At 45.7% G+C, this 27,237-nt stretch overlaps 1 protein-coding gene across 2 annotated transcripts in view; it reads left to right on the forward strand.

The window, feature by feature from the left end:
* TFAP2B (transcription factor AP-2 beta) overlaps positions 1-25,059 on the forward strand; it is a 26,001-nt gene extending 942 nt beyond the window's left edge. Inside the window, exons 2-8 of one of the 2 annotated variants that reach the window (XM_029945413.1) lie at positions 3,099-3,557; positions 8,381-8,441; positions 16,352-16,571; positions 18,225-18,343; positions 20,494-20,635; positions 23,505-23,764; positions 24,776-25,059. In XM_029945413.1, the coding sequence (XP_029801273.1) occupies positions 3,099-3,557; positions 8,381-8,441; positions 16,352-16,571; positions 18,225-18,343; positions 20,494-20,635; positions 23,505-23,764; positions 24,776-24,837 (1,323 nt within the window). In that variant the 3' untranslated portion in view covers positions 24,838-25,059. Of the gene's footprint in view, positions 1-3,098; positions 3,558-8,380; positions 8,442-16,351; positions 16,572-18,224; positions 18,344-20,493; positions 20,636-23,504; positions 23,961-24,775 lie in introns of those variants that run through there. The other variant, XM_029945414.1, reaches the window with a different exon arrangement.
* The last annotated feature ends 2,178 nt before the right edge of the window (positions 25,060-27,237 follow it).

A 27,237-nucleotide genomic window follows, 5' to 3' on the forward strand; every position in this document is an offset into this window, starting at 1 on the left:
GCGGGCCCAGCCTCACCCCGCGGACTCGGGCTCCGAGTCCCCGCCGCCGCCGGGCTGCGCGTCCCGCGGCCAGCCCAGTGCCCCCGGCTCCGGCCCCGGCCGGCCCGAAGCCCTAATTGTGTGCGTTGTGGGGCGGGGGGTGGGGGGGGGGTGTAAGGAAGAGACAGAGACACAGAGAGAGACAGAGAGAGAAAGAGATTGAGGAGATTCGTCCTTCTGAGGAATGATGATGAGGGTTTCCCTTTCCTCTTTGTGGCTGAGTATTGACTGTAACGAAGAGCCGCGCCTCCGCCTGGTGGGGCCTGTTTTCGGTTCGGCCTCCTTTTCTTTCTTTAACAGGCGGGATAATGGTAAAGTCGAAGGCGCTAGAACTCTCCTAAAGAATGTGAGCGCCCGACGTGGGCACGACCCTGGCGGAGATGGGGCCATGATGTGCGTGAACCGCTCGGAATATACATAGAGGGATTGCAGTGGGTTCCCAAAAGCAAGCAGGATAAAACTTGTTCATTGCTTATGAAAAGTAAACTGGCTAAATGGGATGGGAGGGAGGGAGAGCAGAAAGAAGGAGGGAGAGAGGAAGAGGGAGGGGTGGAGTGGAAGAAGGGTAGAGAGAGGAGACCGAGATGGGAGGGAGGAGGGAAAAAGAGAGAAGAGAGGGGAAATGAGAGAGAGGGAAAGAGAGGAGAGAGAATATTGCAGGCATCCCCATTTGCCTAAATTTTCTGCTCAAAACTATAGGAGAACCCACAGCCCTGTGGAAGGAACCTTTTTAAGTCTGGAGGAAGGTTGAACTTTAACAGAAATGGCAGTCAGGCCAGTTGAACGGGTTCCTGAAACATCCCAAAAGGTTTTCTGTTGCCCCTGGCTTTGCCTGGAAAGGATACGTTTAGTGTACTTGAAGATTGATTGCATATATTTTTAATTGAGGTAGAAATCACAGACTGAGCAGTAAAAAGGGACAGGCTACACAAGGGATGGAAAGCCCTCATCTCACCCCTGTCCTTTAATAAATCAGCATAATCTCCAATATTCACTGCAAATCTGCAAACGTCGCTTGTAAACAACCAGGCCCACCGGTTTACTTTCCTCTCCCCTCCAAGTGATGATGCGACGCCTTTCTATTTTGTTTTTTTAATCTGCACACAAAGCACCTAGGGCGGTCAGTTCTCATTAGGAAAGTCCCTCTCCAGGAACAAGGACACCTACATTCTGCACAGGCCCCCATGGATGCTGTTGTCCCTCACTGCCTTGTCCAAAGGAGCAGGGGCTGCTTTACTCCTGTCCCCGGCTCAGTTATTTGAAGTTCTGCCTCTTTCCTGCTAAACTTTTTCCCCAGTCTGCCTTTGCCAGCCCCCTCGTCTGATTACATCTAGTAATTCTCCACTGAATGAACGTCATTTACAATAGTAGGGGAGCTCTGCGCTCGCTGCTGCTTCACGCTCCATTTGTCCTCCATTCTCCCTTTAAAGTACTCGTGTAATATTAATAGTCATGAATATCAATTATTATGAGGCGGTGTAGGCAAGCGGAGGGAGGAAGGGGCGCCGGAGCAGTCTGAGCCCAGCTCCGGGTGGAAGAGGACTGTATCTGGAGCCCCGAAGAGCGGCAGAAGAAAAGAGGCCAAAAAGACAGCAAGAGACCCGATGAACAGCTCTGTCTGTGTGTGACAGGCATCGCCAATCTTGTTTGGGAGGTGGGGGGATTTTTTTTTTTTTTTTTTGATGGCTTGTCCTGGAAACCCCTCCAGCTCGGCTCCCGTGTCCAGCTCGTTTCTCTGCTGGACTCCTTGATTTTTTTTTTTTAAACCACTGTTTGATTTTGAGCAGTAACCAGGCTTTTTTTTCCAGATGTTAGTCCACACCTATTCATCCATGGTGAGTTTGGATTCACGTTGTACCAGAATTGCATGCTCCCCCACCCCCTCTCGCTGTCTCTCTGTCTCTCCGTCTCTGTGCGTGCGTCTCACTCTCTCTGTCTCTGTCTTCCTTTGAGCGCCTTTGGCTTGGTAATTTAGCACCATAATTGGACGAGGCTGCAGCTGCTTCTCTCTGCATTGTGTGTTCTCCGTCTGAGCTCCATGAGTCAGCTGGGGAGGGGGGAGGCCGCAGAGAAAAACTTTTTATTTGCTACCACAGTTTGGAAATTTAGGTGACTATTTCTCCAAAAAAGAACTATGGGGACTTTACCAAGGCATTTCCACAGAGCACGGGGAGAAACTTAAACACCCCTCACACACACACCCCTCCTCCTTCTCCTAACACTCAGTTTGCCACTCCAGATAGAACCAACAGTAAGTTGTCTGGGCTTTTTCTTGTTTTTCCCTCCCCAGGTCCTTCATTTTCACACCCTGGAGTGTAATAGCATGAGATACAGAAAAGCAACCATAGAAATAACTCCTTCGAACCACAACTCAACTTAATGGAAAGTGGGTTCAGGATGTGATTTCAAATGAGATCCATTTCAATCAAACACTATTTAACTGATTTAATTCCTCTTGGGGAGGGAGGGGTGCCTGGGAACCCAGAGCAGGCAGATTTCTCAGAGCTCCTGGAATTATCAGGTTGTGTGGGGAGCTCCTGGTCAGCTGGCTGGGTTGCCAGTGAAGGCAGAAGTCGGTTTGGAACAGGAGCAGAAGCAGAGCAAATAGTATGAAGTTTTATTTGTTATGCTTTGCACCTCTGGGAGAGTTAGAAAAGATAGTTCAAAACACCCAGAAGAGGAAACATTGTATGGGAAGCTCCTATATTTTTAATTAAGGAATTTAGAATTTCCCCCCATACATTCAGTCACTTGACCCCTTACTCGTTTTGCCTGCTTTGCTCTACTGACAGAAGGCTCAGATGTTGGTTAAGTGAGTGGTGATTCTCCCCCATTTTTCCTTTCAAAGCCTCGGGTTTGGAATTGCTGAAATCATGTGCCCTCTGAGTCAACCTGGGAGTATAAGTTTCAGACTCTTGCTTCCCCTGTCCTGGGAAAAATATACGGAAGCGGGGCTTCTCCATTAGTCGCTTGTATTCTCTCTCTCTCTCTCTCTCTCTCTCTCTCTCTCTCTCTCTCTCTCTCTCTCTGCTTCTCTCTCTCCTTCTCTCCGCTCCCAGGACCGGCACGATGGCGTCCCGAGCCACAGTTCCAGGCTCTCCCAGCTGGGCTCGGTGTCTCAAGGACCTTACTCCAGCGCCCCGCCGCTGTCCCACACCCCGTCGTCAGACTTCCAGCCTCCCTACTTCCCGCCTCCCTACCAGCCGCTCCCTTACCACCAGAGCCAGGACCCCTACTCCCACGTCAATGACCCCTACTCCCTGAACCCACTGCACCAGCCCCAGCAGCATCCCTGGGGGCAACGGCAGCGGCAAGAAGTGGGTTCAGAAGCCGGCTCTCTCCTGCCCCAGCCTCGGGCAGCCTTGCCCCAGCTCTCGGGCCTCGATCCCCGGAGGGACTACCACTCGGTCCGCCGGCCAGACGTGCTGCTGCATTCGGCGCACCACGGCCTAGACGCGGGCATGGGTGACAGCCTCTCGCTGCACGGCCTCGGCCATCCCGGAATGGAAGACGTCCAGGTAACCACAAACAAATGAGAAGGACAATAAATAAATAGTGAGTGCTCGGGTGATGGGAGGGATGGGGGAGGGGCACTTTGTATCCTTGGTGGTGGGGAGAGAGATAGTTTCCATCTTTAAAACAGGGCTAGCTGGGCACGACTTATATAACTGTTTATGTGTTGTACATGTAGTGGCGGTTTCTGGAGGTCCAGTTATGAAAGCTAGAACCACTAGAAATGAAATCATGAAGGAGAAAAATAGGCATGTATGTGCTGATAGTTTAGAATCATCACAGTCAAGGCTACTTGTTTTTTGTCTTGCCTTAGCTACTTACTTTTTCTCTTGTACTTTGTGCTAGCAAACTGGGTACCCTCCCCAACCCAGCCCCCCATGCCTGTCCCATAGTGGGCCTGGCACCCTAACAAGGCAGGTGAAAGACTGGGCTGCTTAGAGTCTGGGGCTTCAGCATGGAGGTGCAAGGTCCTCTTGAACTCCAGAGGCTCCTGCTGGATGTTAATTATGACAATGCACATGGGAAGAAAAACATGTGCTATGAATGTCCAAACCAGGTCCTGCTTTGAATGTCCCGTAATCTGTTGAGCCCTTTTTCAACATACATGAGTTCCAAAGTCAGCTCTGGAGAAATGGAATAATTGTAAGGCGGGGGACCCAGAAAGTCATAATTCTGCTTGGGAGAACCATTTTGGAGAATTGTTTTCACCTTTTGGTCCATCAAACGACTGTGGAGCAATATTCTCCACATCCGTCCTCGGTTCTCCCCTACATTAATACTCTCCCCTCCCCAAAGCCACCATCCCAGTTAAAGAGGCATCACGTGTTTGTTTCTTAAAACAAAAGGCTCAAAACACTGCCCCCACCCACTCCCTAACCCATCTGCAACCTACACAATGGAGCCTGATTTGGTTGAGAATACTTGGTTAAACTAAACAAAGAAACATCAAAGACATGATTTCTAAAAACCGTCTGGGTGATTCTTAGCAGGTCTCCTTTTGCTCCCTAATTTAAATAGTCTGCAGGAAAGATAAATATGGTTGAAAGGTATTTGACACTTTGGTCTCATTAGCATAGTTGTATATATTATGCATCATTTTAGACGTACCTCTAAAGCAAAGGAAAATGAAATGAGAAAGGGAAAAGAGTATCAAGTCCTTCTGTTTTACCTTACTGGGGAAAAATATATATATTTCAAACAGTTACAATGTGATGACAGCATCAAATGCTGCCTGTGTGTAGTCTATGATGGTTTATTGTTTTAGAGGAACTTCACTTATTTATTATTTCCCAAAATAATGGAATCACATGATTTGTGGCTGGAATTACCCATGGTAACAAGAATGATAGTTTTGTTGGTTTAATTAAGCTTGATTATCCCTGTCTGGAGATATTGTTCATTTCAGAATACCATACAAGAAGAAAATATTATAAGATTTAAAAAAAATGTATTGGGGTAATGTGTGTGTGGGGTGGGCCAAGTTTTTAAATTAACCTTTCTGAGTACATACAGCTCAAAGTGCTAGATAATGAAAGTGGATCAACTCATCACCACTGCTGTTGGCAATGCTAACACACTGGCCATGTCACCACCACCCTGCAGGCCGAGTGACCCAGTCAATCCAACCCAGGGATTCTCTCAAAAGAAGGAATAGATTTCTTTGGTCTCAGTTTAGTTTGGTTTTAGTTTAGTTGTTGTTGTGTTTTTTTTTTTTTTTAAAGATAGAATTGTGAGGGGTTTTGAGTGTTTGCTCAAATGCAAAGGACAAGAGAAGAACAGGACCAGTTCAGTGTGTATTGGGGAGAACACCCGCGTCTAAGCGTCGCGCAGCAGGCTGAGTTGTTGCGTCCAAGCACGGACGGCGGAGGTGCGGAAAGCCCAGAGGAGAGAAGGTGCAGGCCCCCGGCCCGCTCAAGCTCCCTGCCCACACCACCTCCACCCTGTTCCTTGGGGAAGCTTCCAAACCCGTCATCTGGCCAGGTGGGGTGGCTCGCGGGACTTTGACTGGAAAACCTCAGTGCACGGGGTCATGGGGATACATCCCACGCTTGTCCCAGGCTGCAGGGAGGATCTCCGCCCCTGTGGCGACGACAGGCCTTCTGAGGCTGGGATGTGCTAGACGCGACATGGGGCAGGTGACAAAGATGGGGGAGAGATGTATCTAGGACCGGACCCCCAATGCAGGGGCTTCGCCTCATCTGCTCCATCCCGGAGGATCCACTCCGAGTTGGGGGGGTGGGGAGGTGAAGTTACTCTAGCCGGTGAGGATTTCCGACTTCACCGTTTCCTGCAGCTACGGATTGGGTTGGCTGCACCTGACCAGTCTTTAAAAAGGGACCCGAAGGTGCCTTGGCCTGGACCTCAGTCACTTGTACGAACTCGAGGACCTAGTGTGTGTGTTCGGGATCCCTCTCCCCGTTCCCCTCCCGACCTTGGCCCGGAGAGATCCCCAGGGCGCCGCTGGGCCAGAGGGCTTCACAGTGAGGGGTACTCACCTGGCCGAGGGTTGGTCTGTGGGTATGTTGTGTGACCCAGACACACACGCGGAGGGCCACCGCCCCGACCGACGTGAGAGAAGGAGGGGAGCTAATTAACCAAATGCTTCTAATATTTTTTTAAATGAAACTATAAAACCCTGTCAATTTCTATTTCAATTTACTCACAGGGGCTATTAAACTAGCAAATCGCTGTTTGGGCTCTGGGTATGCTACATTTCACCCATTTGCCTGCATGTGTGTTGGGGGGTGTGCACTGGTAAAAACTCAAACAAACTGCATCAGAGAGAAAGATGGAGTGAGATGACACCTACTTCGGAGCTTAGTTGTCGTGAACACCTCTTTTCTTCTTCCAGTCTTTGCTCTCTAACCTCGCGTCACCTCTCCTACCCCTGAGTATAAACATGTAAGGATGTTGTCAAACCCCACCGCGCGCGGGCACGCACGCGCGCGCGCGTGCACACACACACACACACACACACACACACACACACACACACACCCTAGTGTCTTAAAGCAACCCCTGGTATCACTTTTAACTAAAGAAGTCTAGTAATTATGAGTCTGAGTTGTTTTTCTTTGCTTCCGCATGCAGTCCTAATTAAATCTTTACGATCCTCCCTGTGACGATTAAGCGCCAGCATGCTGCGTGAATATCCTGTACAAAAACCCAGCAGGCGGCCGTAATTAGATAGAAAATCAGACAAGAGCCTTCTCATTAACTACCACAACTACCCCACGTCGCTGATGAGGCGTATATACATATTTAGGGATCGGCGTGGGGGTGAGGTTTGGGGGCGCCCGGGTCCTGGCCCTGGAGACCCGGGCCTGCCCGCCCACAGTCGCCGACCACGATTTTTGTCTCGAGTGGACATTGCGCACTGTAGACACGTGAGCATGGCAAGGCGTGAATGGTGTGTGCGCGCGCGCCCGGGGGCGAGGTGGGGGTCTCCTGAGGAGTTTCGACCAAGTTCTATGAAGTATTTGTTAAAGAAGCGTTTTACTGTTTCTTAATATGGACATGGCATGTTGCAACATGGAAAACGGTTCTTACGGAGAATAACAATTTTCCTCACCTTTCCGACAACTGAAGAGTGACTATTAAAAACGTAAAGAAACAAATTAACATGCCTCCCCCCCCCCCCCGCCCCTCGGGATTACATCATCTCGTGTCTAATGTGCTGCTTGTTTGGGGTAGACAGCCTCTTCCTTGTGATGAACACACACCCTGTCTGGGGATGCGGTGTGAGTGGGTGGGAGGTTCTGTGAAAACACAACCTCACTCTCAAGTCCTTTGCTTTTTACTTCTCTGTAGAGTAGGGGGCAGATTGGTCCAAACGTAGGTTTCAAGGAATCAAGGAAAGCCGCAGTACATTTCAGAAAGACCTAGCACTTATTTTTCGTGGGGGGGGGGGCAGGGTAGGGAGAGGAGGGAACACAGTGCTTTTGGATGCCCTGGGACGCATCGCCAGAACTCTTGTGTTTGTGCATCCTGACAGTAAGAAACTCATTCCAACAGCCATTTCCCCTCAGAAGTGCTGCCAACACCCAGGGTTGAAACTTTCCTTCTTTAGGATAAGACTGTGGCACACGAGATGAATGCTCTATGCCAGGAGCCAGGTGCTGACTGGGAGGATCCGGGTCTCTCTGTGTGTCTGTAGTTACTGTCGCCCTAACAGGTGTGCTTCTTGTTGGGAAGTAGCATCTGCAGGATTGGGAGGGGGAGCAACTCGTGCAGGTTCCTCTGAGGGATTATCAGGCAGCAAGAAATTCTTAGCACCCAAGGACGTGTACGGACTGAAGTGGGCGTGCGGTCCTGCCAGCTTGCAAACGTGTTCCTATGTGTTGCTGTTTGCATTCCATTCCAAATTGCTCAGACTTTAATTAAAATCCCATAATGTAAACTATTATGTATTTGTAAAATGACTCTAGGGTTAAGATGCACTGGGCTAGAATTGAAAACAGGAATTATCCGTACTAATATTGGTGAAAATCTTTCAGCTGTTGCCAAATTTTCACAATTCATAAGAGCAAGTAATATGAAAGTCTATATGTCTGTGTAACATCTATGCTTAATATAATAACTAAACCAATACTGCATCCCAGATGTCTCTCACAGTTTCCTTCTTCCTCTTCTTCCATTGGAAGAATTTATAATTTGGGTGACTTTCATTTCTATGTTGATTTGGAGGTAATAATGATAATAATAAAACCTCCCTTTGTGAATTAATATAAATGGAAATAACAGAAACTCCAGTTTGGAATGACATGATTTATGTGTGCAATTCTTTAATATCCAGTCAATTTGAATAGTGATGTTTTTATATTCACAGTCAGTTGAAGATGCCAATAACAGCGGCATGAATCTATTGGACCAGTCTGTCATAAAAAAAGGTATGGATTATTCCTCCCAAAAGTAAGCAAAGTTTTCCTGTGCAGTCATGTCTTTATGAGTTTTTACTTTGGGGGAATTAGTTATTTTATAAGACAGAAATGTTTGTTCACAATCACAAGACAAGGGCTCTCTCGGCCTAAGAGGCATGTTGGGAAGAAGGAAATGGGGAGGGGGCAGAAACCCAGATGAGAGAGACAGAGGAACAGAGACGATTGCCATTTTCTCATGGTACATTTGGTAGAGATCCTAGATACATCTTAAATTGTTGAACTACCATTGTGTATGGAACTGATTAGGAGACACTGCTTTCAAAAATGTGCTATAATTATTTCATTTATAACTGGAGTTTGCTGAGCTAAACCTGAACCTAAGTCATTGAGACAGATACTTTTATTGTTTTTATATTTGATTTTTTGTGTGTGGTAATTCTGTTCCCAGATCTCTGTGTTTTTTGAGTTCTTTATTTTTTAAAAAATCGTGCCAAATGTGTTGCTAAATATGCACATCCTGAGAAGTCAAGACAGCCTATGCACATTTCTAAATCTTCCTACATATGCATTCATGATTTAGTGTGACTGTGGAATCACCCCATACTGTTAAAGGGCATGTGATATTAACAAATGTTTGCAGTCTCTTGTACAGCTGTAAGCAAAATAATTAACTAATTAAACTAATTAAATGTAATTACAATAACTCATTTCGGGCATATTGCAGCTGCTTAATTTTTCCCCCCTCTCTTCTGACAGTCACTGAGAGAATGCCTGGCGATTAGTGTGGCTGCCGAAAGGCCCGAATGTCACTCACATGCCACCAATTTAGGAGCTTAAATGTGTAAACAGTGCAATCTTTAATTATCGCTAGAACTGGTATTTGGAGATACAATTTTAACTACTGTAACCCCTTCTTATCAATTCTGGAGAAGGCCCGTCCTTATATTTGATGTCAACAATCCCTAGCTTCCATCATTTATGATTAATTTGAGCCACATGACAGTCGGAAAAACAATTAAAGAAAAGGTGCTTTGGAAAGGAATGCAAAATCAAGCCCAGTACAGTAGAAGGGTTGTGAAGTAAGGATTCCAAACAGGGTGAGGTATTCTAAATTATCTTCCTTTACAAAGACAGAAAAAAGTGGCTTTGGGAGGTAGAGGATGGGGTGGGGTAGGGGTGGGGGAGACTGTACTTGGAATAATGCCATTTGGCTTTAGAATGTAATATCCTGAAGGAGAATAGTGAAATTTGGGGCAAAACTATTTATTTTAAGTGTTGCTTCAAACATCTCTTCCTCTCTTCTTTAAGTAGTATCATTTCAGGTTTTTTTTTTTTTTTGGACAAACTGGACTTTATTTTTTTCCATAATAGTTTATTGTCAAATTGGTTTCCATACAACACCCAGTGCTCTTCCCCATAAGTGCCCTCCACCATCACCACCACCTCTTTTTCCCCCTCCCCCTTCCCCTTCAACCCTCAGTTCATTCTCAGCATTCAATAGTCTCTCAAGTTTTGCATCCCTCTCTCTCCCCAACTCTCTCTCCCTCCAGTTTTTGGGTTTGCTCGGACACCCAAAGCTTGCTGCTTAGATTTGCAACTGTGCTGACAGCTCACTTTCACCATTTCCTCTAGGGTCTTCTCTTTTGGTTAATTACGAGTTGATGGGGGCAAGGGTGGGAGGTGGAGAGGTACTTCTCCATTGGCTTTCTGTTTCTTTTTTGTTTTAGTTCTCCCCTCCTTTTCACTGAAGGCCAGAACTCCTTATCTCAGGGTTCTGTATCCTAAGAAACAACATTTGGGTTGTCAGTGGGTCATGGCCAACAGATGACCAATCAGAATTGTTATTAATAGGCAGGCCAATAAAAATATTTGGAACTTAGCTTGCTTAACAAAATGGAGCTGAAAATAGTCTTACATATAGTATGCTTTGGTTTCAGGGTTTGTATATGTTTGTCAGCAAAATACGAATATTTATCTATAAGGGTATCTCTAGTAATAAGGCGAATATTGACTAAAGTGGGCTAGTTCTGTTTTGAAAACATGCAATACTTTTTATGGCCTCTAAAGCCTTTTTTTTTTTTAATGTACAGCTTAAAATATCAAAGTGACATTCCAGTCACTGTATTGATTTAGGGGTCATGGTATGAATATGAAGTGTTAGGTCAACTCCTTTATTTAGTATTTCAGGTATTTCCTTTATTACATGAAGATCCGAATATTATATATTCATCTTTAGAGAGTCATGGGCAAAGGAGGAATAAGTGGTTCATTTACTTTTCTAGATAACTGTGAACCACTTAAAATAAGGGTATGGATTTATTTGCTTCTTTCTGGCCTTCTGGTCTCTCATCTCTGTCCCCTCCCCAACCTTATGGGGGATATCTCCCAGAGATTAATTTCATAAAACAGGAGGTGAGACAGCTTTTGGAACTAAGTTTTCTAAATCTCAACAATGGGCAAGGGACTCAGTTGCTTAATTTATTTTCTAATGGGTTTTTAGAGAGATTTTTATTTTTTATTTTTTGTAGAGGGATTTTTAAAAGTCTACCTCATTAATAAAAGTGCAGCCACTGGCCCAGGTTCTGGTGTCTTTGCTCCTATGTATACCAAAGCCAGAAGACCTAGGCATAAAAGATAAAGGTCTCTGTGTCTCTCACTCTCTCTAATTATGGAAGGACTCCCTCCTAAATTTAACCAATTTTTCACCGGTGTTGCTATCACCCCATAGATTATAGGCTAGCTCTCTTGTTATGTTTGCTATCTGGGCCTAGCTGACATTTCTGAAGTAATTTAGTTAAGAGGAAATGAGTTGTTCCCAGTAGAGAGAGCAAACGAGTGGAGTGAAGGTAGCCAGCGTGATAAATGGCTCTTTCATTTGAGGATCTCCAGAGCTCGTTTACGGCTAATTTTCTGTATTGGCCCCCTTTGAGCTATTAATGCAATCGGCAGGGACCGTGGCCCCTCTTCTCTTAGCTGCCCCATTAGAGCTCCCATTAAGCTGCCGAGTCTCAACTCCGTGGCAGGAGTGGAGGGAGTAATGAAAGGTGCTTTTTAAACTCTCCTAATCTAAACCGGCAGAGGGTGGTTAATACGATTTGAAGGGGGCTGGTCAATGAGCAATCAATAAAGTAATAATGAGAAGGATTCGGTACATTAACAGTCTAAAAATCCAACGAGACATTAAAAAATCATTCTTAACTCTCAGTTCCATTAAGATTAGGAATCTGGGCCGGGGAGGGGCTGCGTTGGTGCCTAGCTAATATAAATGATCACTGCCACCATCCTATAGCCTAACTGAAAAAAAAAGGCTCACCTAGACTTTAAGAAAAAGTTTTTGGTGTATTCAGAGGTCAATATGCAATCGGTTTGACACCTTAGAGAGCAGAAAATATGCTGGGATTTCTTGGAAAGGCTAGTGTGGCTGGAGTCCAAGGTTCAAATGTGACTGTGGGGCATTTTCATTGGTCTTGGGGATATCCTGTTTGGTTAGTTTCAGTTCAACCTCAGTTCTTTCCCACTTTTTTCCCCATGAGTTCTGGCCCCTTCCCCATATAAACACTTTGATTAGTGTGGATTTTCTTTGGGGAGGGGGGAAGTAGGAAAAAATTGCCAATTTCAATTACAATGTTGGGATTCTTCTTTTGGACCTAGAAGGTAAAAAGCACTGTGAGTAATGTCAGAACCTCTGAAAAGGTTTGAGTTTCCCCTCAAAGGAAGAGGTTCACATTTCCAGAGCTGACTTGGATCCCAATAGGTATTTATTCAGCTCAGACTCTTAGATAGATTCCAGCCACCCAGGCTGTGAATCAGAGTTCACAGAATTTCAAAGTTGGAAAGCTCAGACACTCTTCTCCAACTCTCACCCCCACCCCCAGTGGGGGAAAAGAAAAACTGAGACAGAGAGAAGATAAATGACTTTCTCAAGGTCCCACACACCAAGTAAGTGATGGGGCCCATTCAGTTTATAGCCTTTGCCCCTAAAGGATGCTAACACTGGATGTTTGTTGTTCTTTATATTCCAGCTTTCTTTGTGAGAATTCTTTTCTTTTTCTTTCCATGATTTCAGAGCTCACATTTATAGATGCGCTATATATCCATGTGAAATAATATTTAGCCCTCAGGTAGATGAGAGACAATGCAAGTATAAAGAAAGGGTTGCTCTGCTGTTGAGTACTTATTCCAAGCAGTGTTCACCCTCTTGGTGGCTTCCTGGTGTGAGTACCTTTCAGAGGTACTTGCCCTTGAATCCATTAGATGGGTTCATTTCTTCCTTTCTTCCCCACCAGCAGATCAGACCCACAAAGGGTGTGTTTGCGGTCAAACATAAAGATCTCAAGGATACAGTTTCATACTTAAGTTTAAAGGATGCAGAATGAGAGCTAGTCTATTAACACTTTGGTTCTCTATAGTCCACTAATGAATAATATTTTCTCTAATCAGTTTTCCTTCCTCTCTCTTAAATAAAACTCCAGTCACTCTAATGAAATATTGATTGGTTTTAAACCTTTTTTCTTCTCCCTAATAGAATGCAAGGAAAAAAGGAGGGGAGCAGGTTTTGTGGATGTTACATCCAGAAGTTGGCCATGATATGCAACTGAGAACAGAGTAGGAAAAAAAAAACCCAACCAGTTTTAATGTATGCACAGAAAATTGTAAACATGTAAAGAACTGAAAGCTTCATGCTGAGTTTTGCTATGCTCCATTTCCTTACCATTTCCTGCTGTCGCTTTAAACCTATCTTAGTCATCTCTGGGTTCCATGAGCAGGAACAGTGTGCTCATAATTACTAACAAATCAACCGGGCCCTGTTGCTCTCTGGGTTTATTGATAAGCTGCAGGAAAGCAGAAGGGAAAAGACAAAGAGAATAAAATATGGGGTTAATCAGCTGAGCTAAGCAGGTGTGAAAGTGGAGGGGAAGGTAGATAACAGTGCCAGGGATTCAAAAGAAAGGACAAGAAAAGTGTAGGGTCTAGTCTAAGATACCAAGATTAAGGCTAGAGGGGAGAGGGTTAGAACCTGGAGATGAGAGAGTAGGAGTGTAGGAACATGATTTATACTTAAATTAGGAAATGTGTGGTTCAGTCAGGTAAGTGTCCGAATTCAGCTCAGGTCATGATCTCACGGTTTTTGAGTTCAAGCTCTGTGTCGGGCTCCATGCTGACAGCTCAGAGTCTGGAGCCTGCTCCGGAGTCTGTGTCTCCCTCTCTCTCTGCCCCTCTCCTACTTGTATTCTGTCTCTCTCTCAACAATAAATAAACATAAAAATAAATTAGAAAATGGAAATAAAACCTGAAGCATGTCTGCTCAAATAGTTTGCATCTTTGGGGGGCAAGGAGAACAACAACAAAAGAGGACAACAGTGTGCTGCAGAAGCTGACTGTGTTGGTGATATTGAGGTGATAATGCATTTGCGGAAAGGTACAGCCCATGGAACGGAAGGGAACACTATACATTCCCCAAAGGAAATGACTCTTGTCAGGTAAATCAGGCAATTAACAGTAGTGAAGTTAGAGGGCAGGTTATAAAGTGTCTCTAAAGGCCTGGCTTTTCAAGAGATTTGGCATCTGGGACTCTGAGAAGCAGGTAAAATTGCAGTCCTGAGGAGATATTTGGTTGTTCAGTATGGGAAATAGGAAATGAACTTACTAGTTTCAGGTTAGTGATGGTGGTTTTTTTCTGTTAAAATATTCTATAGTGAGGGTTTTTTTTTCTGTTAAAATATTCTTTCCAAATAGTACTTAAATATGAAAATATTGCTGGTGTCAAAGATGAGATTTTTTTACGACTTATTTCTCTAGTCCATGTTAAATTTTACCATGTTAGAATTATAAAATTTCATCTATATTTTGGGGGAAAGTTTCTCCAAGGTTATTTGAAGCTAATTCCCATGACCATAAGTTATTTGTTTATAGTTCCTGAATACATATCTACAATATGAAAATCAAGAGTGCTGTGAAGAATAAGACAGATCAAATTAGATGTGGATGCTGTATAAGAGAATTAAATGACGGGTGTTCTCGCCAAAAATCACTGTCTTTTAAATGACTTTTAACTCCGTATTTTACTCAAATTAGTACTCACACCATGGCTTTTCATTGGTTCACTCTCAAAAGGGAATATGAGGATATGATGGGGGGAATGAGAAAGAAGAAAACATGCTCTGTAGCTCCCCACCATCACCAGCACAGTGCAGAAGATCCACTCTGTTACCTAACATCACACACCTGTTCTGAGCTAGGGCCTTGAACTCCGTAGATCCGGAAATACTAAAACGTCTAAGGGGTGGCAAAAGGAAATGCTCCAGGACCTCCATCCATTCTTTTAGGAAAACTTTTTTTCCACAAGGTGTTTGTAAAGGGCCAAACTGCAATTCCTAATAAATAAGAGATTTGGGATCAACCTGGCTTTCGGGAGTCTCCAAACAATCATGGAAGTCGGAATGCTGGAATCTGTAGTAGAGAGAATAAGCTGTTAGAAAAATACTCATGTTGGTTAGTTTAGTCTATGCAAGGAAGTTATGCAACTTGTTTGACATGTAGTGTTCTAGGGTCTAGATGGTGCAAAGAGCATATCTTCCCCTACCAGGATTACAGGATGAGACATAGTCTTTATTAAAGAGAAGGAATGGGAGCCTTCTTTTTCATGCCAGATGCATGTTTCAATAAATCCCTTGAACTGTTGATCAACAAATATTGTTTGAAGATTTGGGGCTTCATATCCCGTTGGATGAAGCTAAGGTGTACGGCAAGCCAGGAAAAGTCACCTGCCCTGTGGCTTCTAGAGCCTGTAGAAAGAAAATGAGCCTCAGCAGTGTAGAAGTCTAAGGGAACAAGACTGCCAGGGAATTGGGAGGTTGACCATTCATTATTCCTCATTCCCAGCTTTCTGGTTCTACTGAGCCCCGCCTCTTCCTGAGGTGCAGATGACACTGAAACACAATTAAACAGAAATACAGGCTGGAGAGACTGAATGCGCTGGGGTAGCAGTGGCAACCAGCTGTCAGCTCTTATTAACTTCTGCATAAAACATACCTTGAGTGCGGTTTGTTATCAATTACTTGCCGAAATGAAACAACTGGGGCAAGGCAAGACCTCCGCTCACATGAATTAGAGTGATTGGTTGATTGATCAGGGCACCTGTTGTAAATCATAACTGCTCCAAACAATCACCAGCCAGTGCTTTAGTTAATTTGTAAACAAAATTCATGTCACTGTGGAATTGCTTTCACTGGAGAGGAGCATTTGGGTTCATTTCTAAATGAATGTGTGGCAATGGTGTAGGAAAGAATGAGATCCACTTTAGAGAATTGAGCAGCTCTTTCGAGCCCAAGCCTCATGGTATTACTTGGCTGCTCTTAAGCACAGTGTCTGAAAGAGCCCACTCCCCAGTGCTCTCCAGTGATTACCATAGATTTGAGTCCAATAGGAAAGGAGGGAGGAGTTCTCATATAGAACATTTTATATCATTGCTAATATAATCACTTTCAGGCTTCAGCACCAGATATGATTATTATCCTCAGGAGATGGATGGGGAATCTAAGATTCAGAGTGGTTCACTGAGATATCTAAGGTCACAAGCCAGCACCTGATAGAATAGGATTTGCCGGGTTTCACAGCATAAGCCAAACTCTGGGCTGCCTGTTTTCTTAATTTTGTATAGCGAGCGGGACTGTGGCAAGGGGCACTCATAGCTACACACATGGGGTAAGTTTCCAGAGGAGTGATGGCTTTTCCATTTGTTTGTACACAGTGCTCTGAACGCACCGCAGCCCCAGTGGAACAAACACTTCCTCCTCCAGCTTTCCACTTGGCGCCTGTCCTGTGGCCTCGCCCCTACGCACGCACGGACACATTCTACCAGCCGGTCACCAGGATCGAAACCCGGTCACCTTTATGGCATATTTTTTTTTTCTCTCTAGTTCCGGTTCCTCCCAAATCTGTGACTTCTCTGATGATGAATAAAGATGGCTTCCTGGGAGGCATGTCAGTCAACACCGGCGAGGTATTTTGCTCGGTCCCGGGCCGTTTGTCTCTGCTCAGTTCAACTTCAAAGTACAAAGTAACTGTGGGGGAAGTTCAGAGACGGCTTTCGCCCCCCGAATGCCTCAATGCGTCTCTCCTCGGCGGCGTCCTCAGAAGGTAAAACCCCCAAACCGGTTATTACGGGGTGAAGGAAGAGGGCTCTCCCGGAAGCCAACTTATAGCCCGACGCAGTTGCCTAGCAACCGGGCGTCCAGAGCGTCCCCCCCCCACCCCCCGCGCGGTGCGTGCGGAAAGCCAAGGCCGCCACATGCTGGGGGCAGCGCGCGCAAATGCCGCTGCCCTGGGACCCAAGGGCCGCTAGCGCTCGCCACTTCGTCCTCCCGCTGCTGTCGGGGGCGGGCACCTCCCACTTTCCCTGCCCTTAGCCTGAGGCTGGGCTCCTTCCTATCCCCGGGGACACTTCGAGGGCATTCGGTAGCCTGAGTGAAACTCAGAACGGACACACTTATCTCAAACAGACGTTTCGTGGAATAATCCACTTTGTACTAGTAACATACTGTGCTATTTCTGTTTTGTGTTAAAGTATGTTTGGCGGCCGACTAAATTGGTCAGTAGCCACCAAAGCATTGTTCCCTACGGCTTGAAAAATTCTGGGCTAGACTTGCGACGGCTTGTCTTCAGTAGGAACAGCACCAATAATAACAATGGGATATTAACAGTTACTCCGTGGTGGGGGTCGTTCATATGGTCCTCAATACTGGAGGAAGACATTTCATGGACTCCTTGTGAAAAATGGGGGAAGAGGTGGCTTTTATCTTAAGATTTTAAAGGCTCTCCCTAAATTCTCTACCAGTGCCTGGACAAAGGACACCTTGGTAGTGTCTCTGACGGGGAAGGTGATGCTGTACGAGAGAACTTTTCAAGCTGGCCTATTTGGGGAGTTGAAAGTCCCTTTCTTTCCTAAAAGTGGCTGTGTGAACTGCACCACAAGAGAGGTCAGCGTAACTGGGTTTTTTCTTGTATTTTTGCCAAGACTTTAGCACATATAGAGAGAGTTTAGGGAGGAAGTAAGGGGGTGACTCATGGATTTTTCTCACTTTGAATCCTTTTGCTGTGCTCTCCAAGTGAGTCCTTTGAACCCCGGAGTGTGGACGTTTCTTTCATTCACCCCCTGGGCATTGAGTGTGTGTGTGTATAAAACTTGCTATGAGATTAAGTGAGATAATCAATATACAGTGCTTATCGCATAACTAAACTCCCTAAAGTGTTAGTTTAACTGTTATTGCGATTACCATCATCATGTTGGTTTCATGTTTCAGTCTTCCTTCCCCTTTCAACCCAACTCCATCTTATAGCATTTCTTGACCCCTTCCTTCCTAGAAAAGCCCACCTGTTTCAGCTAGTGCCTTTTCTCTGAATCACCCAGTTCTTTCCTTCCTTTCGGCAAGGTTGTGCTTGCCCGGTGTCTGGTCACCAAACTGACTCCAATACAAGGAAAGAGCTTCTGTGTTTGCCTCTGCAACTTCTACCTTTTCTGGACTTACAACCTACACCCTAATTATTCCCATCTGGTATCATTTTTTTTCCCTCACGAGATAAAAAAAGACTCAATTTTTTTTATGCTCTGTATTGCAGAAATTAAGCAAACCTCAGCAAACTATCAGCAAATAACCACAAGGAAAAGGGGGGAAATGTGCTAACCTCAAGTTAAAACCTCTTCAAGCTCCACTGGGCTTTAGATTGCTAAGTCTAAACTTTGTTTCAGGAACACTCTGAGGTTAATCAGAATGTTAATTCTTGCAATTTCAGAGCCAAATCGAAAAATGGGGGGAGATCTTTGCGAGAAAGGCTAGAAAAAATCGGTTTGAATTTACCCGCGGGCAGGCGCAAAGCAGCAAATGTCACGTTACTCACCTCCCTGGTGGAAGGTAAGCAAGACGTGTGGCCGTTTCATGAAGTGGCTGAGTTTAACTGTTGGCTAAAGGCTGACAGTTTGCACGTTTCGTGATTAACTGGAAATCACTGCAATTGTTGTGCCCTTATGAGTCGAATGTCAAGAGGCTGCCTGAGAGAAGTTCAAAGGTCCTTTTACTTAGAGGGAGCTGGCAATTGTAGAGCGGCCAAAGGACATATGTGAGGGTCCTTAAGCTCTCGAGAGTGCTCAGGTCCAGACTCTAAGGCAGTGCAGGAGTCACTTCTGCCACCAAGTGCAGGAGACAGTATATGAAACTCCCTCTGTATGAATTCTTGCAAGAACTAACTCTGTAAGCAGCAATCCATTTTATATTCCTCTCCTTCCAGTTTCTACCTCTGAATTTTCAGTAGTAGAAAGCACATTGTCAATTTATGAAACTATTATTGCACTGATGACCCCTAATGGTTATTTTAAAACTCATGCCACTCCCAGGGTCCTATCTCCTGCTGATTACTTGGGACTTAATATTATTGAAGTATGACTTAATAAGGCCAATGAGGCCTAGGAGAAAACAGGGTGCAGGGTGGTGCTGAGGAAGCATGGAGGGAAGTCATGTATGATCTTCAGTGTAGATTCATCAATTGTGAACTAAAGGGCTATAATTATGACAAGCACATTCTAATTTGCTCATCATTTTGGGGTTGGGGATGATATTTATGGTATGTAGTAAACAGGAACTTCTACACAGTTGAGAACAAGAGGATCTGCAGTTAATTTGTGGGATGGGGAAGGGATAGGAAATACAGCCAGATGGTCCTAATGAAGGAAGTTATAGAATTTTCTCTAGAGTCTAACATGTTGGTCTTGGGTTTTTTTCTTCTATTTTTATGGATGTGATATTATGACACTCCTGTGGGGAATTGGTTTTTGGAGGAATCTTAGAATATGTAAGCAGCAACCATAAAGTCTTCACATTTACAGGAATTGCACCTTGCCCAAACTTACCCTCTGGGGCAGCAGTCACCAAATTTCCAGATCACATTTATTAGCAGTTGAGTCTCAGCCTGGGGGTTTACTTTTGCCCTTCAGGGATTTGTTAGTATCACAATCCTCATTTTAAAAAGCAGTCAAGGTTATCTCTGCCAAAGACATGAATTTGGGTGGAGAAGGAAGGAAATTGGAAAACTACTGAAGTTCCAATATTTGGTTGGCAGTTTTCAGTTTTATGAATCTGGATCGTTGTAAGCACCATGCCTGAAAGTCTTTTGTTGATATGATAATGGTGATTAAAAGTAAGTCACGGTCCTTAAAAATCACATAGCTATGGGATAATTCACCGTATCTCTTTATCAGGTTCAGGATCTTCTCCTGAACACCTAACTAAGGCTGTGCATGAAGGGCTAATAGTGCTTTATTTGAAAGGTCTTCCACATAAGCTGAGGACTCAGGTGTCCAGGTTTCCTATAGTTGCTGTGTCATTTGGTGCAGTAGAAAGTCTTAAGTAGGAGGGTGATGACAGGAGCCTCTGAGGAGAGACCTGAAACCTATCAGGGAAGTGACAAAGAATACATGTTTCATTGCTGGACAGAAACAGTCATTCCTTACATGTTTTACATATATTCCTTAATATATGTGGACATGTTCACACATGGAATTGTTTGTATATATTTGTTATTAAGAAGGCATTTTTTCCTAATGCAATTATAGGAAATACAAAGATAACACAAAAGACAAGAATGCTTTTAAATTTTATTTAAAGCAGGTATAGCAGGTGCTTTTTAAAAAGGGCAGGGGTGGGGGCTCAGAATCTGGCTTGAACGTCTAGCCAACTGTCTAGGTACAATTGTAAGGTGGCTCCCGAATGTACCTGCCCTTAAGAGAAAGCATGGCATGTAGGAGGCCCAAGCTATTCAGGGGATGTCTAACTAGGACTTGACTAAAAGGATCATCAGAGAGAGGTTGGAAAGAGCAGAAGGAGCAAAGTTTATTCCATCAACTTTATGGGTTGAGAATCCTATTTATCTGGGCATTATTCTCACCTCTGCTTTTGCCTCCAACAGCTGGCCTCTTCTGTAAATAACAACAGTTGACCAGGGACAGTCTCCTGTCCTGAGATGATTAGCGACTAGGTGCTGATTATTACCTCTGCTGCTGCCTTTTCAGGAGAAGCTGTTCACTTAGCTCGGGATTTTGGGTATATTTGTGAAACAGAGTTTCCTGCTAAAGCTGTTTCTGAGTATTTGAACCGGCAGCACACGGACCCCAGTGACCTGCACTCCCGAAAGAATATGCTGCTGGCTACCAAGTGAGTATCTCAGCCCCTAAGCCCTCCTCTCTGACTCCCACCCTGCTGCATCCCCTCGCGTGGGAGGAGCTGTTGGGGAGCGACAGTGCAGACCTCATTTGTGGGGCTGGGAAGCAGCTCAGTGGTGGAAGTAGCTTATGCAGCCTGTGGGTTGCTGGCTAGCAAGCCCTCCCAGCTCCATGTTTCCCTCTCTCTCCCCCCACCCAAGTTGATTATGGGCTGTGGGTTTGTCTTGGTCTCTATTTCCAAGTTTCTGAGGAGAATGGTTTTATTGATATAAATCCACGTTTTTTTTACAGTTCTTATCCCCAACCCTGGGGATCCCAGGCAGACCTTTTCTTGGTCTTACCTGGATCCAGATCTTCCCTGGATCCCTAGGTGCACATTTCTTCCTGGTTTCACATCTGCCTGTCATAGGCACGCTCAGGGTGTCTATATGTCACCCACGTGTACCCATCTCCACCCGCAGTTCTAATTATTCTCTTTCCAACGTTGCTGTTTGGCATCTTCCACAGACGTAAAATTTACTACAACTCCAGAGGGGAAAATAGTAAATCTCTGGCTAAATTTAGGTCTAGAGCTCATTTGAACTTTTACAGTGGGTTTTCTATTTATTTGATTTACTCCTGTCTTTGGCTTCGGTGTCATATTGTTGGTGTTTTATGGCCAGCTCAGGCCTGCAGTGGGCGGCGCTGCGTGCGCCTGCACGTTTCTCTCTCGCAGGCTCGGCCCAAACAGCGGCGCTCATTTATTTAGTGCTGGAGGACGCGGTTTGTTCCGTTGACAGCGTAATTTAAAGAAATATATGGAAGGCTGAAAAATCATTTGCTCAAATTTGTCCAGATGTTTTTGAGACGTGATTGGAATTTGATTGCCCCTTTCCGCAGGGTCAAAAAATATTAATGTCCCAGAACTTTAATTGCTTACAGACCCTGCTTTGGGCTTTGAAGATTTAGAATGTTTGACTCTAAGCATTTGTTCCCCCCAGTTCAGAATTTCTTTTTTGGCACTTTGGTAATGAGTACAAAGTTGAGAAAAGGCTTTAACCATCTCTTCCAACGATCAAAACTTGGCTCTTGTCCTGTTTTTGAAAGGTTTTCTTCTGATGTACCAACTAGCAGTATAATAGATCTCTTGCCCTCCTACCCCTTGCCCTGCCGGCTGGCGGTGGGGAACCTGTTGGTGCTTTATAAAAGAGTACTTGGGGGGAAATAAAACTAAAGTGTATAAATTAGGTAATGGGATTCCACCCACCAACTCTATCATTTTCCTAAGGAATCCTGTAACTTCCTCTACCCCATCACCCCATGAAGCCCTGTGGCTTCACTTAGGACACCACTTTGTAACCTGGGGTGAGTATCAGAATCACCTGGGGAGCTTTTCCAAGGTATTTATTTGTGGACCTAGCCCCAGCCCCCCTGTTTTGGAATCATGGGGGTAGAGGCACGGATACATGCATCTGAGCCCCACAGGTGATTCTGAGGTGCCTAAGAACTGCCCTGAAATTTAGCTCAGAGCCAGAACCCATTTCTTCCTGGTCGTGAGGATGTAGGTGTGCATTTCAAATAGAGAAACCAGTAGAGAGAGGGTAGAGAGATGCCTGTTAGTACTGTCTAACCACCAGTCTTAAAACCGAAAACCTTTTCACCTGCTGCAGGTGGGGGTTGGGGAGGTAGTCTCGGTCTTGTTTAGCCATTACTCTTCCTGGAGTAAATCCCCCTGGCAAAGGATGCCCCAGGGTCACTCATGTGGGCCTCTGGGTAACTGTCTTGTTTACCTGTTGGTCAGGCCACGTGTCCCCAAGCATCAGGCTGCCCAGGAGGTGGGGCGGGGACTGGGACTGGATTTGTGTAGTTTTTCTTTACTCTCGAACCCATGGACCAGTGGAAGTAGGTTGACAGGAGAAGTTTGCCAGCCTGTGAAAGGCTTGTGGTCTTTGGGATGCCATTCCTCTGACTGAGAGCCAAGTCATTGGACTTTCTGGGCTAAAATCATCCTGTATTAACCCTCTTGTCCACCCCCTATATTAAAAATGTCTCAAATAAGCTCAGTTCGCAGGCATGCAAGATTTCTAAGGCAGAGAGAGTCCTCTAAATTGTAGTTGCCCTGAGGAAATAAAAACCTTCAACAAATAAAAATCTGCCCTCCCCCGTGTCTTACCCATCTACCTGTAGGTTTTATTTAAACAATGTAGGAATCCTTTTATATTGACAACAATCCTGTTGTACAAAGGTTTTCAGTAGCCTGTACTTAAAAGAAAGGGGAAAAGGGGGGAAAATACCTTCCTTCCCAAATGCTGCAGGTAAACAGATTTTTGCTTTGAATGGAATCAGCATTCTGTCCTGGAATAAACAGTTGTTTGCCCTGGGCCATGCAAGTCTCCAGCAATCTGCTTCTGTGCCAGGGACGGGCTTGTGGCTTAGGGGCCTAAATCTTTCAGGGCTTTTTGAGCCTGATCATCAAGAGAGAGGCAGAGAGAAGAGAAGGGGAAAAGAGCTTTAAAAAAAATCTGCAAGGTAAGGGCCAAAAATTACTGAATATTAAAGATCCAACGCTAAAGCCTAGAAGATATCCCAAGCAGTTTATGCGATCCTGGAATGAAGGGGGAAAGACTGGATGTGGGGGAGAAAGGCAAGGCTTTGGGCTGGAAGGGGTGCATAACTTCCCCACCCCCGCTTTCCTTCCAGCCCCAGCTGCTCTAGGAGGAGAGCTCTGGGAAGGGAAACGGAGCGGAATCCTCCGCATTAGCCGCGCTCTCCGGCTCCACAGTGACCGGGGCGCCTCTGGGCTTGTGTGCGCGACTCCTTCCTCATGCCAGTGACAACCACACCGAGAGTGATTTTTTTATTCTTCTCCCACCTCTTTGCAGGCAACTTTGTAAAGAATTTACGGATCTGCTGGCGCAGGACCGGACGCCAATCGGGAACAGCAGACCGAGCCCCATCCTGGAGCCCGGCATCCAGAGCTGCCTCACGCACTTCAGCCTCATCACGCACGGCTTCGGCGCCCCGGCCATTTGCGCCGCACTCACGGCCCTGCAGAACTATCTCACCGAGGCGCTCAAAGGCATGGACAAGATGTTCTTGAACAACACCACCACTAACAGGCACACGTCTGGGGAAGGCCCAGGTAGTAAAACTGGCGACAAGGAGGAGAAACACAGGAAATGAAAAATTAAAAAAAAATGTTTTAAATACAAAAAGAAAACAGAAAAAAAAATTTTAGCTTTAACATGTTGGATTGGCTTTGGAAGAATTATATTAGGTAGAATACACATACAATCAAATTTAAAAAAAAGAGTTAAATAACTTTAAAAAAAAAAAAAACAGAGGCTTACAACGGAGCAACAGTATCGGTTCTCAGTGTCTATTTCAAGATACACTTGGAGACAAACGTCCGGATTTTCCACTTCGGTTCTTTCGAGCTTAGTAATACTGATAATAAAAGAAAACCATGATTTTCCCCCTTTGGAAAAATAAACATAAGACTAAACATGAGAAAACGCTAACTTATTGGAAGAAAATCGGAGAAACATTGTTGGTGTCAGTGCTTTGAGAGTTGGTTGACTGAGACGCACGAACTTTTTAATTTTTAATATTTTTTTAGGAAACTCTCACAGTCCCCGCCCTCCCACCTCACCTCACCCCTCTCCCAACCACCCTTTTCTACGTTGCCCTCCCTCCCTCAAGCTGCCACGGGAATTCTCCGGGATGAAAAAAAGTGTGGTTAGCCCCATTGCGTTTGCTTCAGATCCCCTCGGCCACCCCGCCCCGCCCTGCGCCCCGCGATCTTAACTCACCGGCGCCCTGCTCCCGGCGGGACGTCGGCACCCTTCGGGGAGGGCGAGGGCGGGCGGGGCTGCAGCCGGTGCCCGCCGGCCGAGCAGAGGCTCCTGCGGCTGAGGAAAATCCGGATCAATGAGTTGATTCAGACTCAACGTCAGTTCCTTTCAGAAATGTTACTAATTCCCAGCCTTGCCAGCATCTGCATACAGAGAATCTTGCATTTTTTATATCTGTGTCATCTACCAATTTTAAGAACAATAGTAAAAAAAAAAAAAAGCACAATATGAATACGTTGATTAGTATGTAATTCCTTCGGAGGGGTATGTACCATTTCATTCTCTTCTGTTTTCCAAAGCTTTGCCCGCATGGTTTATGAGCTTCTTCAAAGAGGACTTGGGCTTCCTACACAATCTATAAGGTACAGAGAAAAAAAATCCGATCCCTTTTTAATCAAAGCCTGTGTGTCAGAATTCTGCAGGTGCACTTCTTTAAAGAAGCTCAAAGGGAATAATTTAGAAAGTGGCCAATAAGAAATTGAAGCAGCTTTGAGTGTAGTTGCTAACAGATACCTCAACACTTATTTCCAGGGGAAGGGGGGAGCCGAAAATGAATTTTAGGGGAGAAGGGTAAGGGTTCGTGGAGTCCAACATTTTAGCAATATTGCCCTGCCTTTGAAACAGATTCCATTTCCTTGGGCTCTTTGGTAATTGCTGTTTTAGCGGTAAAGCAGCAGCTTTTCGAGTGGTCCTGGGGAAGAGGGTGGTGCAAGCTTCTGTGTTTCAGCAACAATTGCTTTCTACAAGATGCTTTATGAATGAGGCATCACCCCCTCCCAGACATGCACTTATTCTGGCATATGATGGCAAAATAATGAATATAAGTGAAAGGACATGTATTTCAGCTTTGAATTTTACCGCCTGTATACACTGGGGCTATTATTCCCAGTGAGTAAAGTTTCATGCATTTACTGTCTCTCATTCTGGCAGCCCAGCTCCTTTCTTGGGCTTCATGTGAGCATTATCATGAAATAAGTTCTGGAACCCATTGTCCCCACTGTCCCAAAAGCAGTGGGGAAATCCACCCCCAGTGGTCTCTAAATTTAGTGTTGATACACGCACCTCGTTATACAAAGTAGACCTTAGGACCTTTGCAACACCCCTGGAAGTTAAAGATCCAGATGTCTGTTCGGCAGGATTTACCGCTAGAATCCACTGGGACTCCTAGTTCCGCCGCCCCAAAGGGCTTTGGCCTTGGAGGGAGGTTGGAGGATTGGGGCTTAGGCACCTGCTGAGAGCTTTGCGCTGACACTTTGATGGGGGAGGGAGTTAGGGAGCAGGTTTCAGGTCACCAGGAAGGTCCAAGCAACGGTTACTGTCACTCCCCAGCCCAACTACCGCTGGCTGTTTTAGGGGTCTCTGGGTGTGCAGGGCTAGACAAGATGAACTACAAAGGCCGGGAACTAAACCTTATGGAGAATGTAGACACTCCATCTCTCCCCAGCTCAGAAGCCTGCGCCTTTGTCCGAGGGCCTGGACGCTTGCATTATATGTATTCTGGTTGCAAAAGGCCAGGAGAAACCACACTGAAAACCATCGTCTCCTTTCCTTGCAGGGCAACGCGCCCCACGCGTGTGACGTTCGAGAGACGCGATGGACGCGCCTTGCTCTTACTGTGCAGGTCCTGAGAGCGTGTGGGCCACTGACGCCCAGTCGTGTTGAGGACATAGAATCAGCCGCTGGAGGGGTCGCGGGCTGCGCGGGCCCTTTTCGCTCTCGGTCTCACCCTAAGGGCTAAGGAGACCGAGAAAGCCCCATTCTCCAGTAGGTAATGGGGCGGCGCCACGCGGGCAGCAGGCGGGGAGGGGTCTCAGCGCTGCCCACGCCCTTTGCTACCAGCGGCCGCTCCCGGCTCTTGCTCCCCGGAGGCAAGTGGCCTAGAAATGTCCAGGGAGTCGGAAGCTTCCCCCGCCTTTGCCAGAATGAAAATGCTCCCCCTCCTCATGCTCTGAAAGGCGGGTGATGGGATGGGAATTGTCCTATTTGGCTATGCAGGCTCCTTTCCTCGCCTTTTGCCCTCATTCGTGTGTTCCTCCGCGCCCAGGCTAAGTAGAGCCCCTTGCGCGCCTCCCTTGCCCCACGCCTCCCCACGTGTGGAGAGAGCCCACTGCCCTCTCTCCCTCCTTCCCTTCTCCTTTTTAGGTATGGCCCCCACCCCTTTGCTTTCGTTAGCCAGGCCCGCTACGTTTATCTGATAATTGAGTTATTAAAAGATTTGGTTTCCTTGGGCCCATAAATCAATAAACAGTAGGATTAACGCAAGAGTTTGCCTTTTAAGTCAAGGGAAACGTTTAAAACAAGCCCTTTTGAGCTTTGTTTTCAAACCAAACAGGTGAGTTGCAGCTCTTCCTCCACTCCTGCACTCTTTAGACATTTTAATCCTTGCCTCGTGCCCCCTCCCAAACGCTCAGTCCCAAACCAACATAGCTAAAGATAGAAAAAAGGAGTCAGGATATGGAAGCGCTGCCTTCACACTTTCCACTCTGCAAGTTCCTTTGGAGGCTCCAGAGGTCTCCTGACCGTTCTCTGTCCAACCCAGCGTTCCCTTACAGGTATTATGGGTCTCAGGGGGAGGAAAAAAATGGCGGGGGAGCTATCCAGGAGCGTATACCACCATCAAAAAGATCTTTAATTTCCCCCCCAAACTGGGAAAGTAACTTTCTCTCACCACCCCCCACTCCCCAAATTACCTTCCATTTTCTCTCCTTCTCTCTGGCTCCACATCCTTAGCTTCCTCCACCCCCACATAAAGAACCTAAGA

This window comes from Suricata suricatta, chromosome 7 (assembly GCF_006229205.1).
Source record: "Suricata suricatta isolate VVHF042 chromosome 7, meerkat_22Aug2017_6uvM2_HiC, whole genome shotgun sequence".
NCBI classification, from domain to species: domain Eukaryota; kingdom Metazoa; phylum Chordata; class Mammalia; order Carnivora; family Herpestidae; genus Suricata; species Suricata suricatta.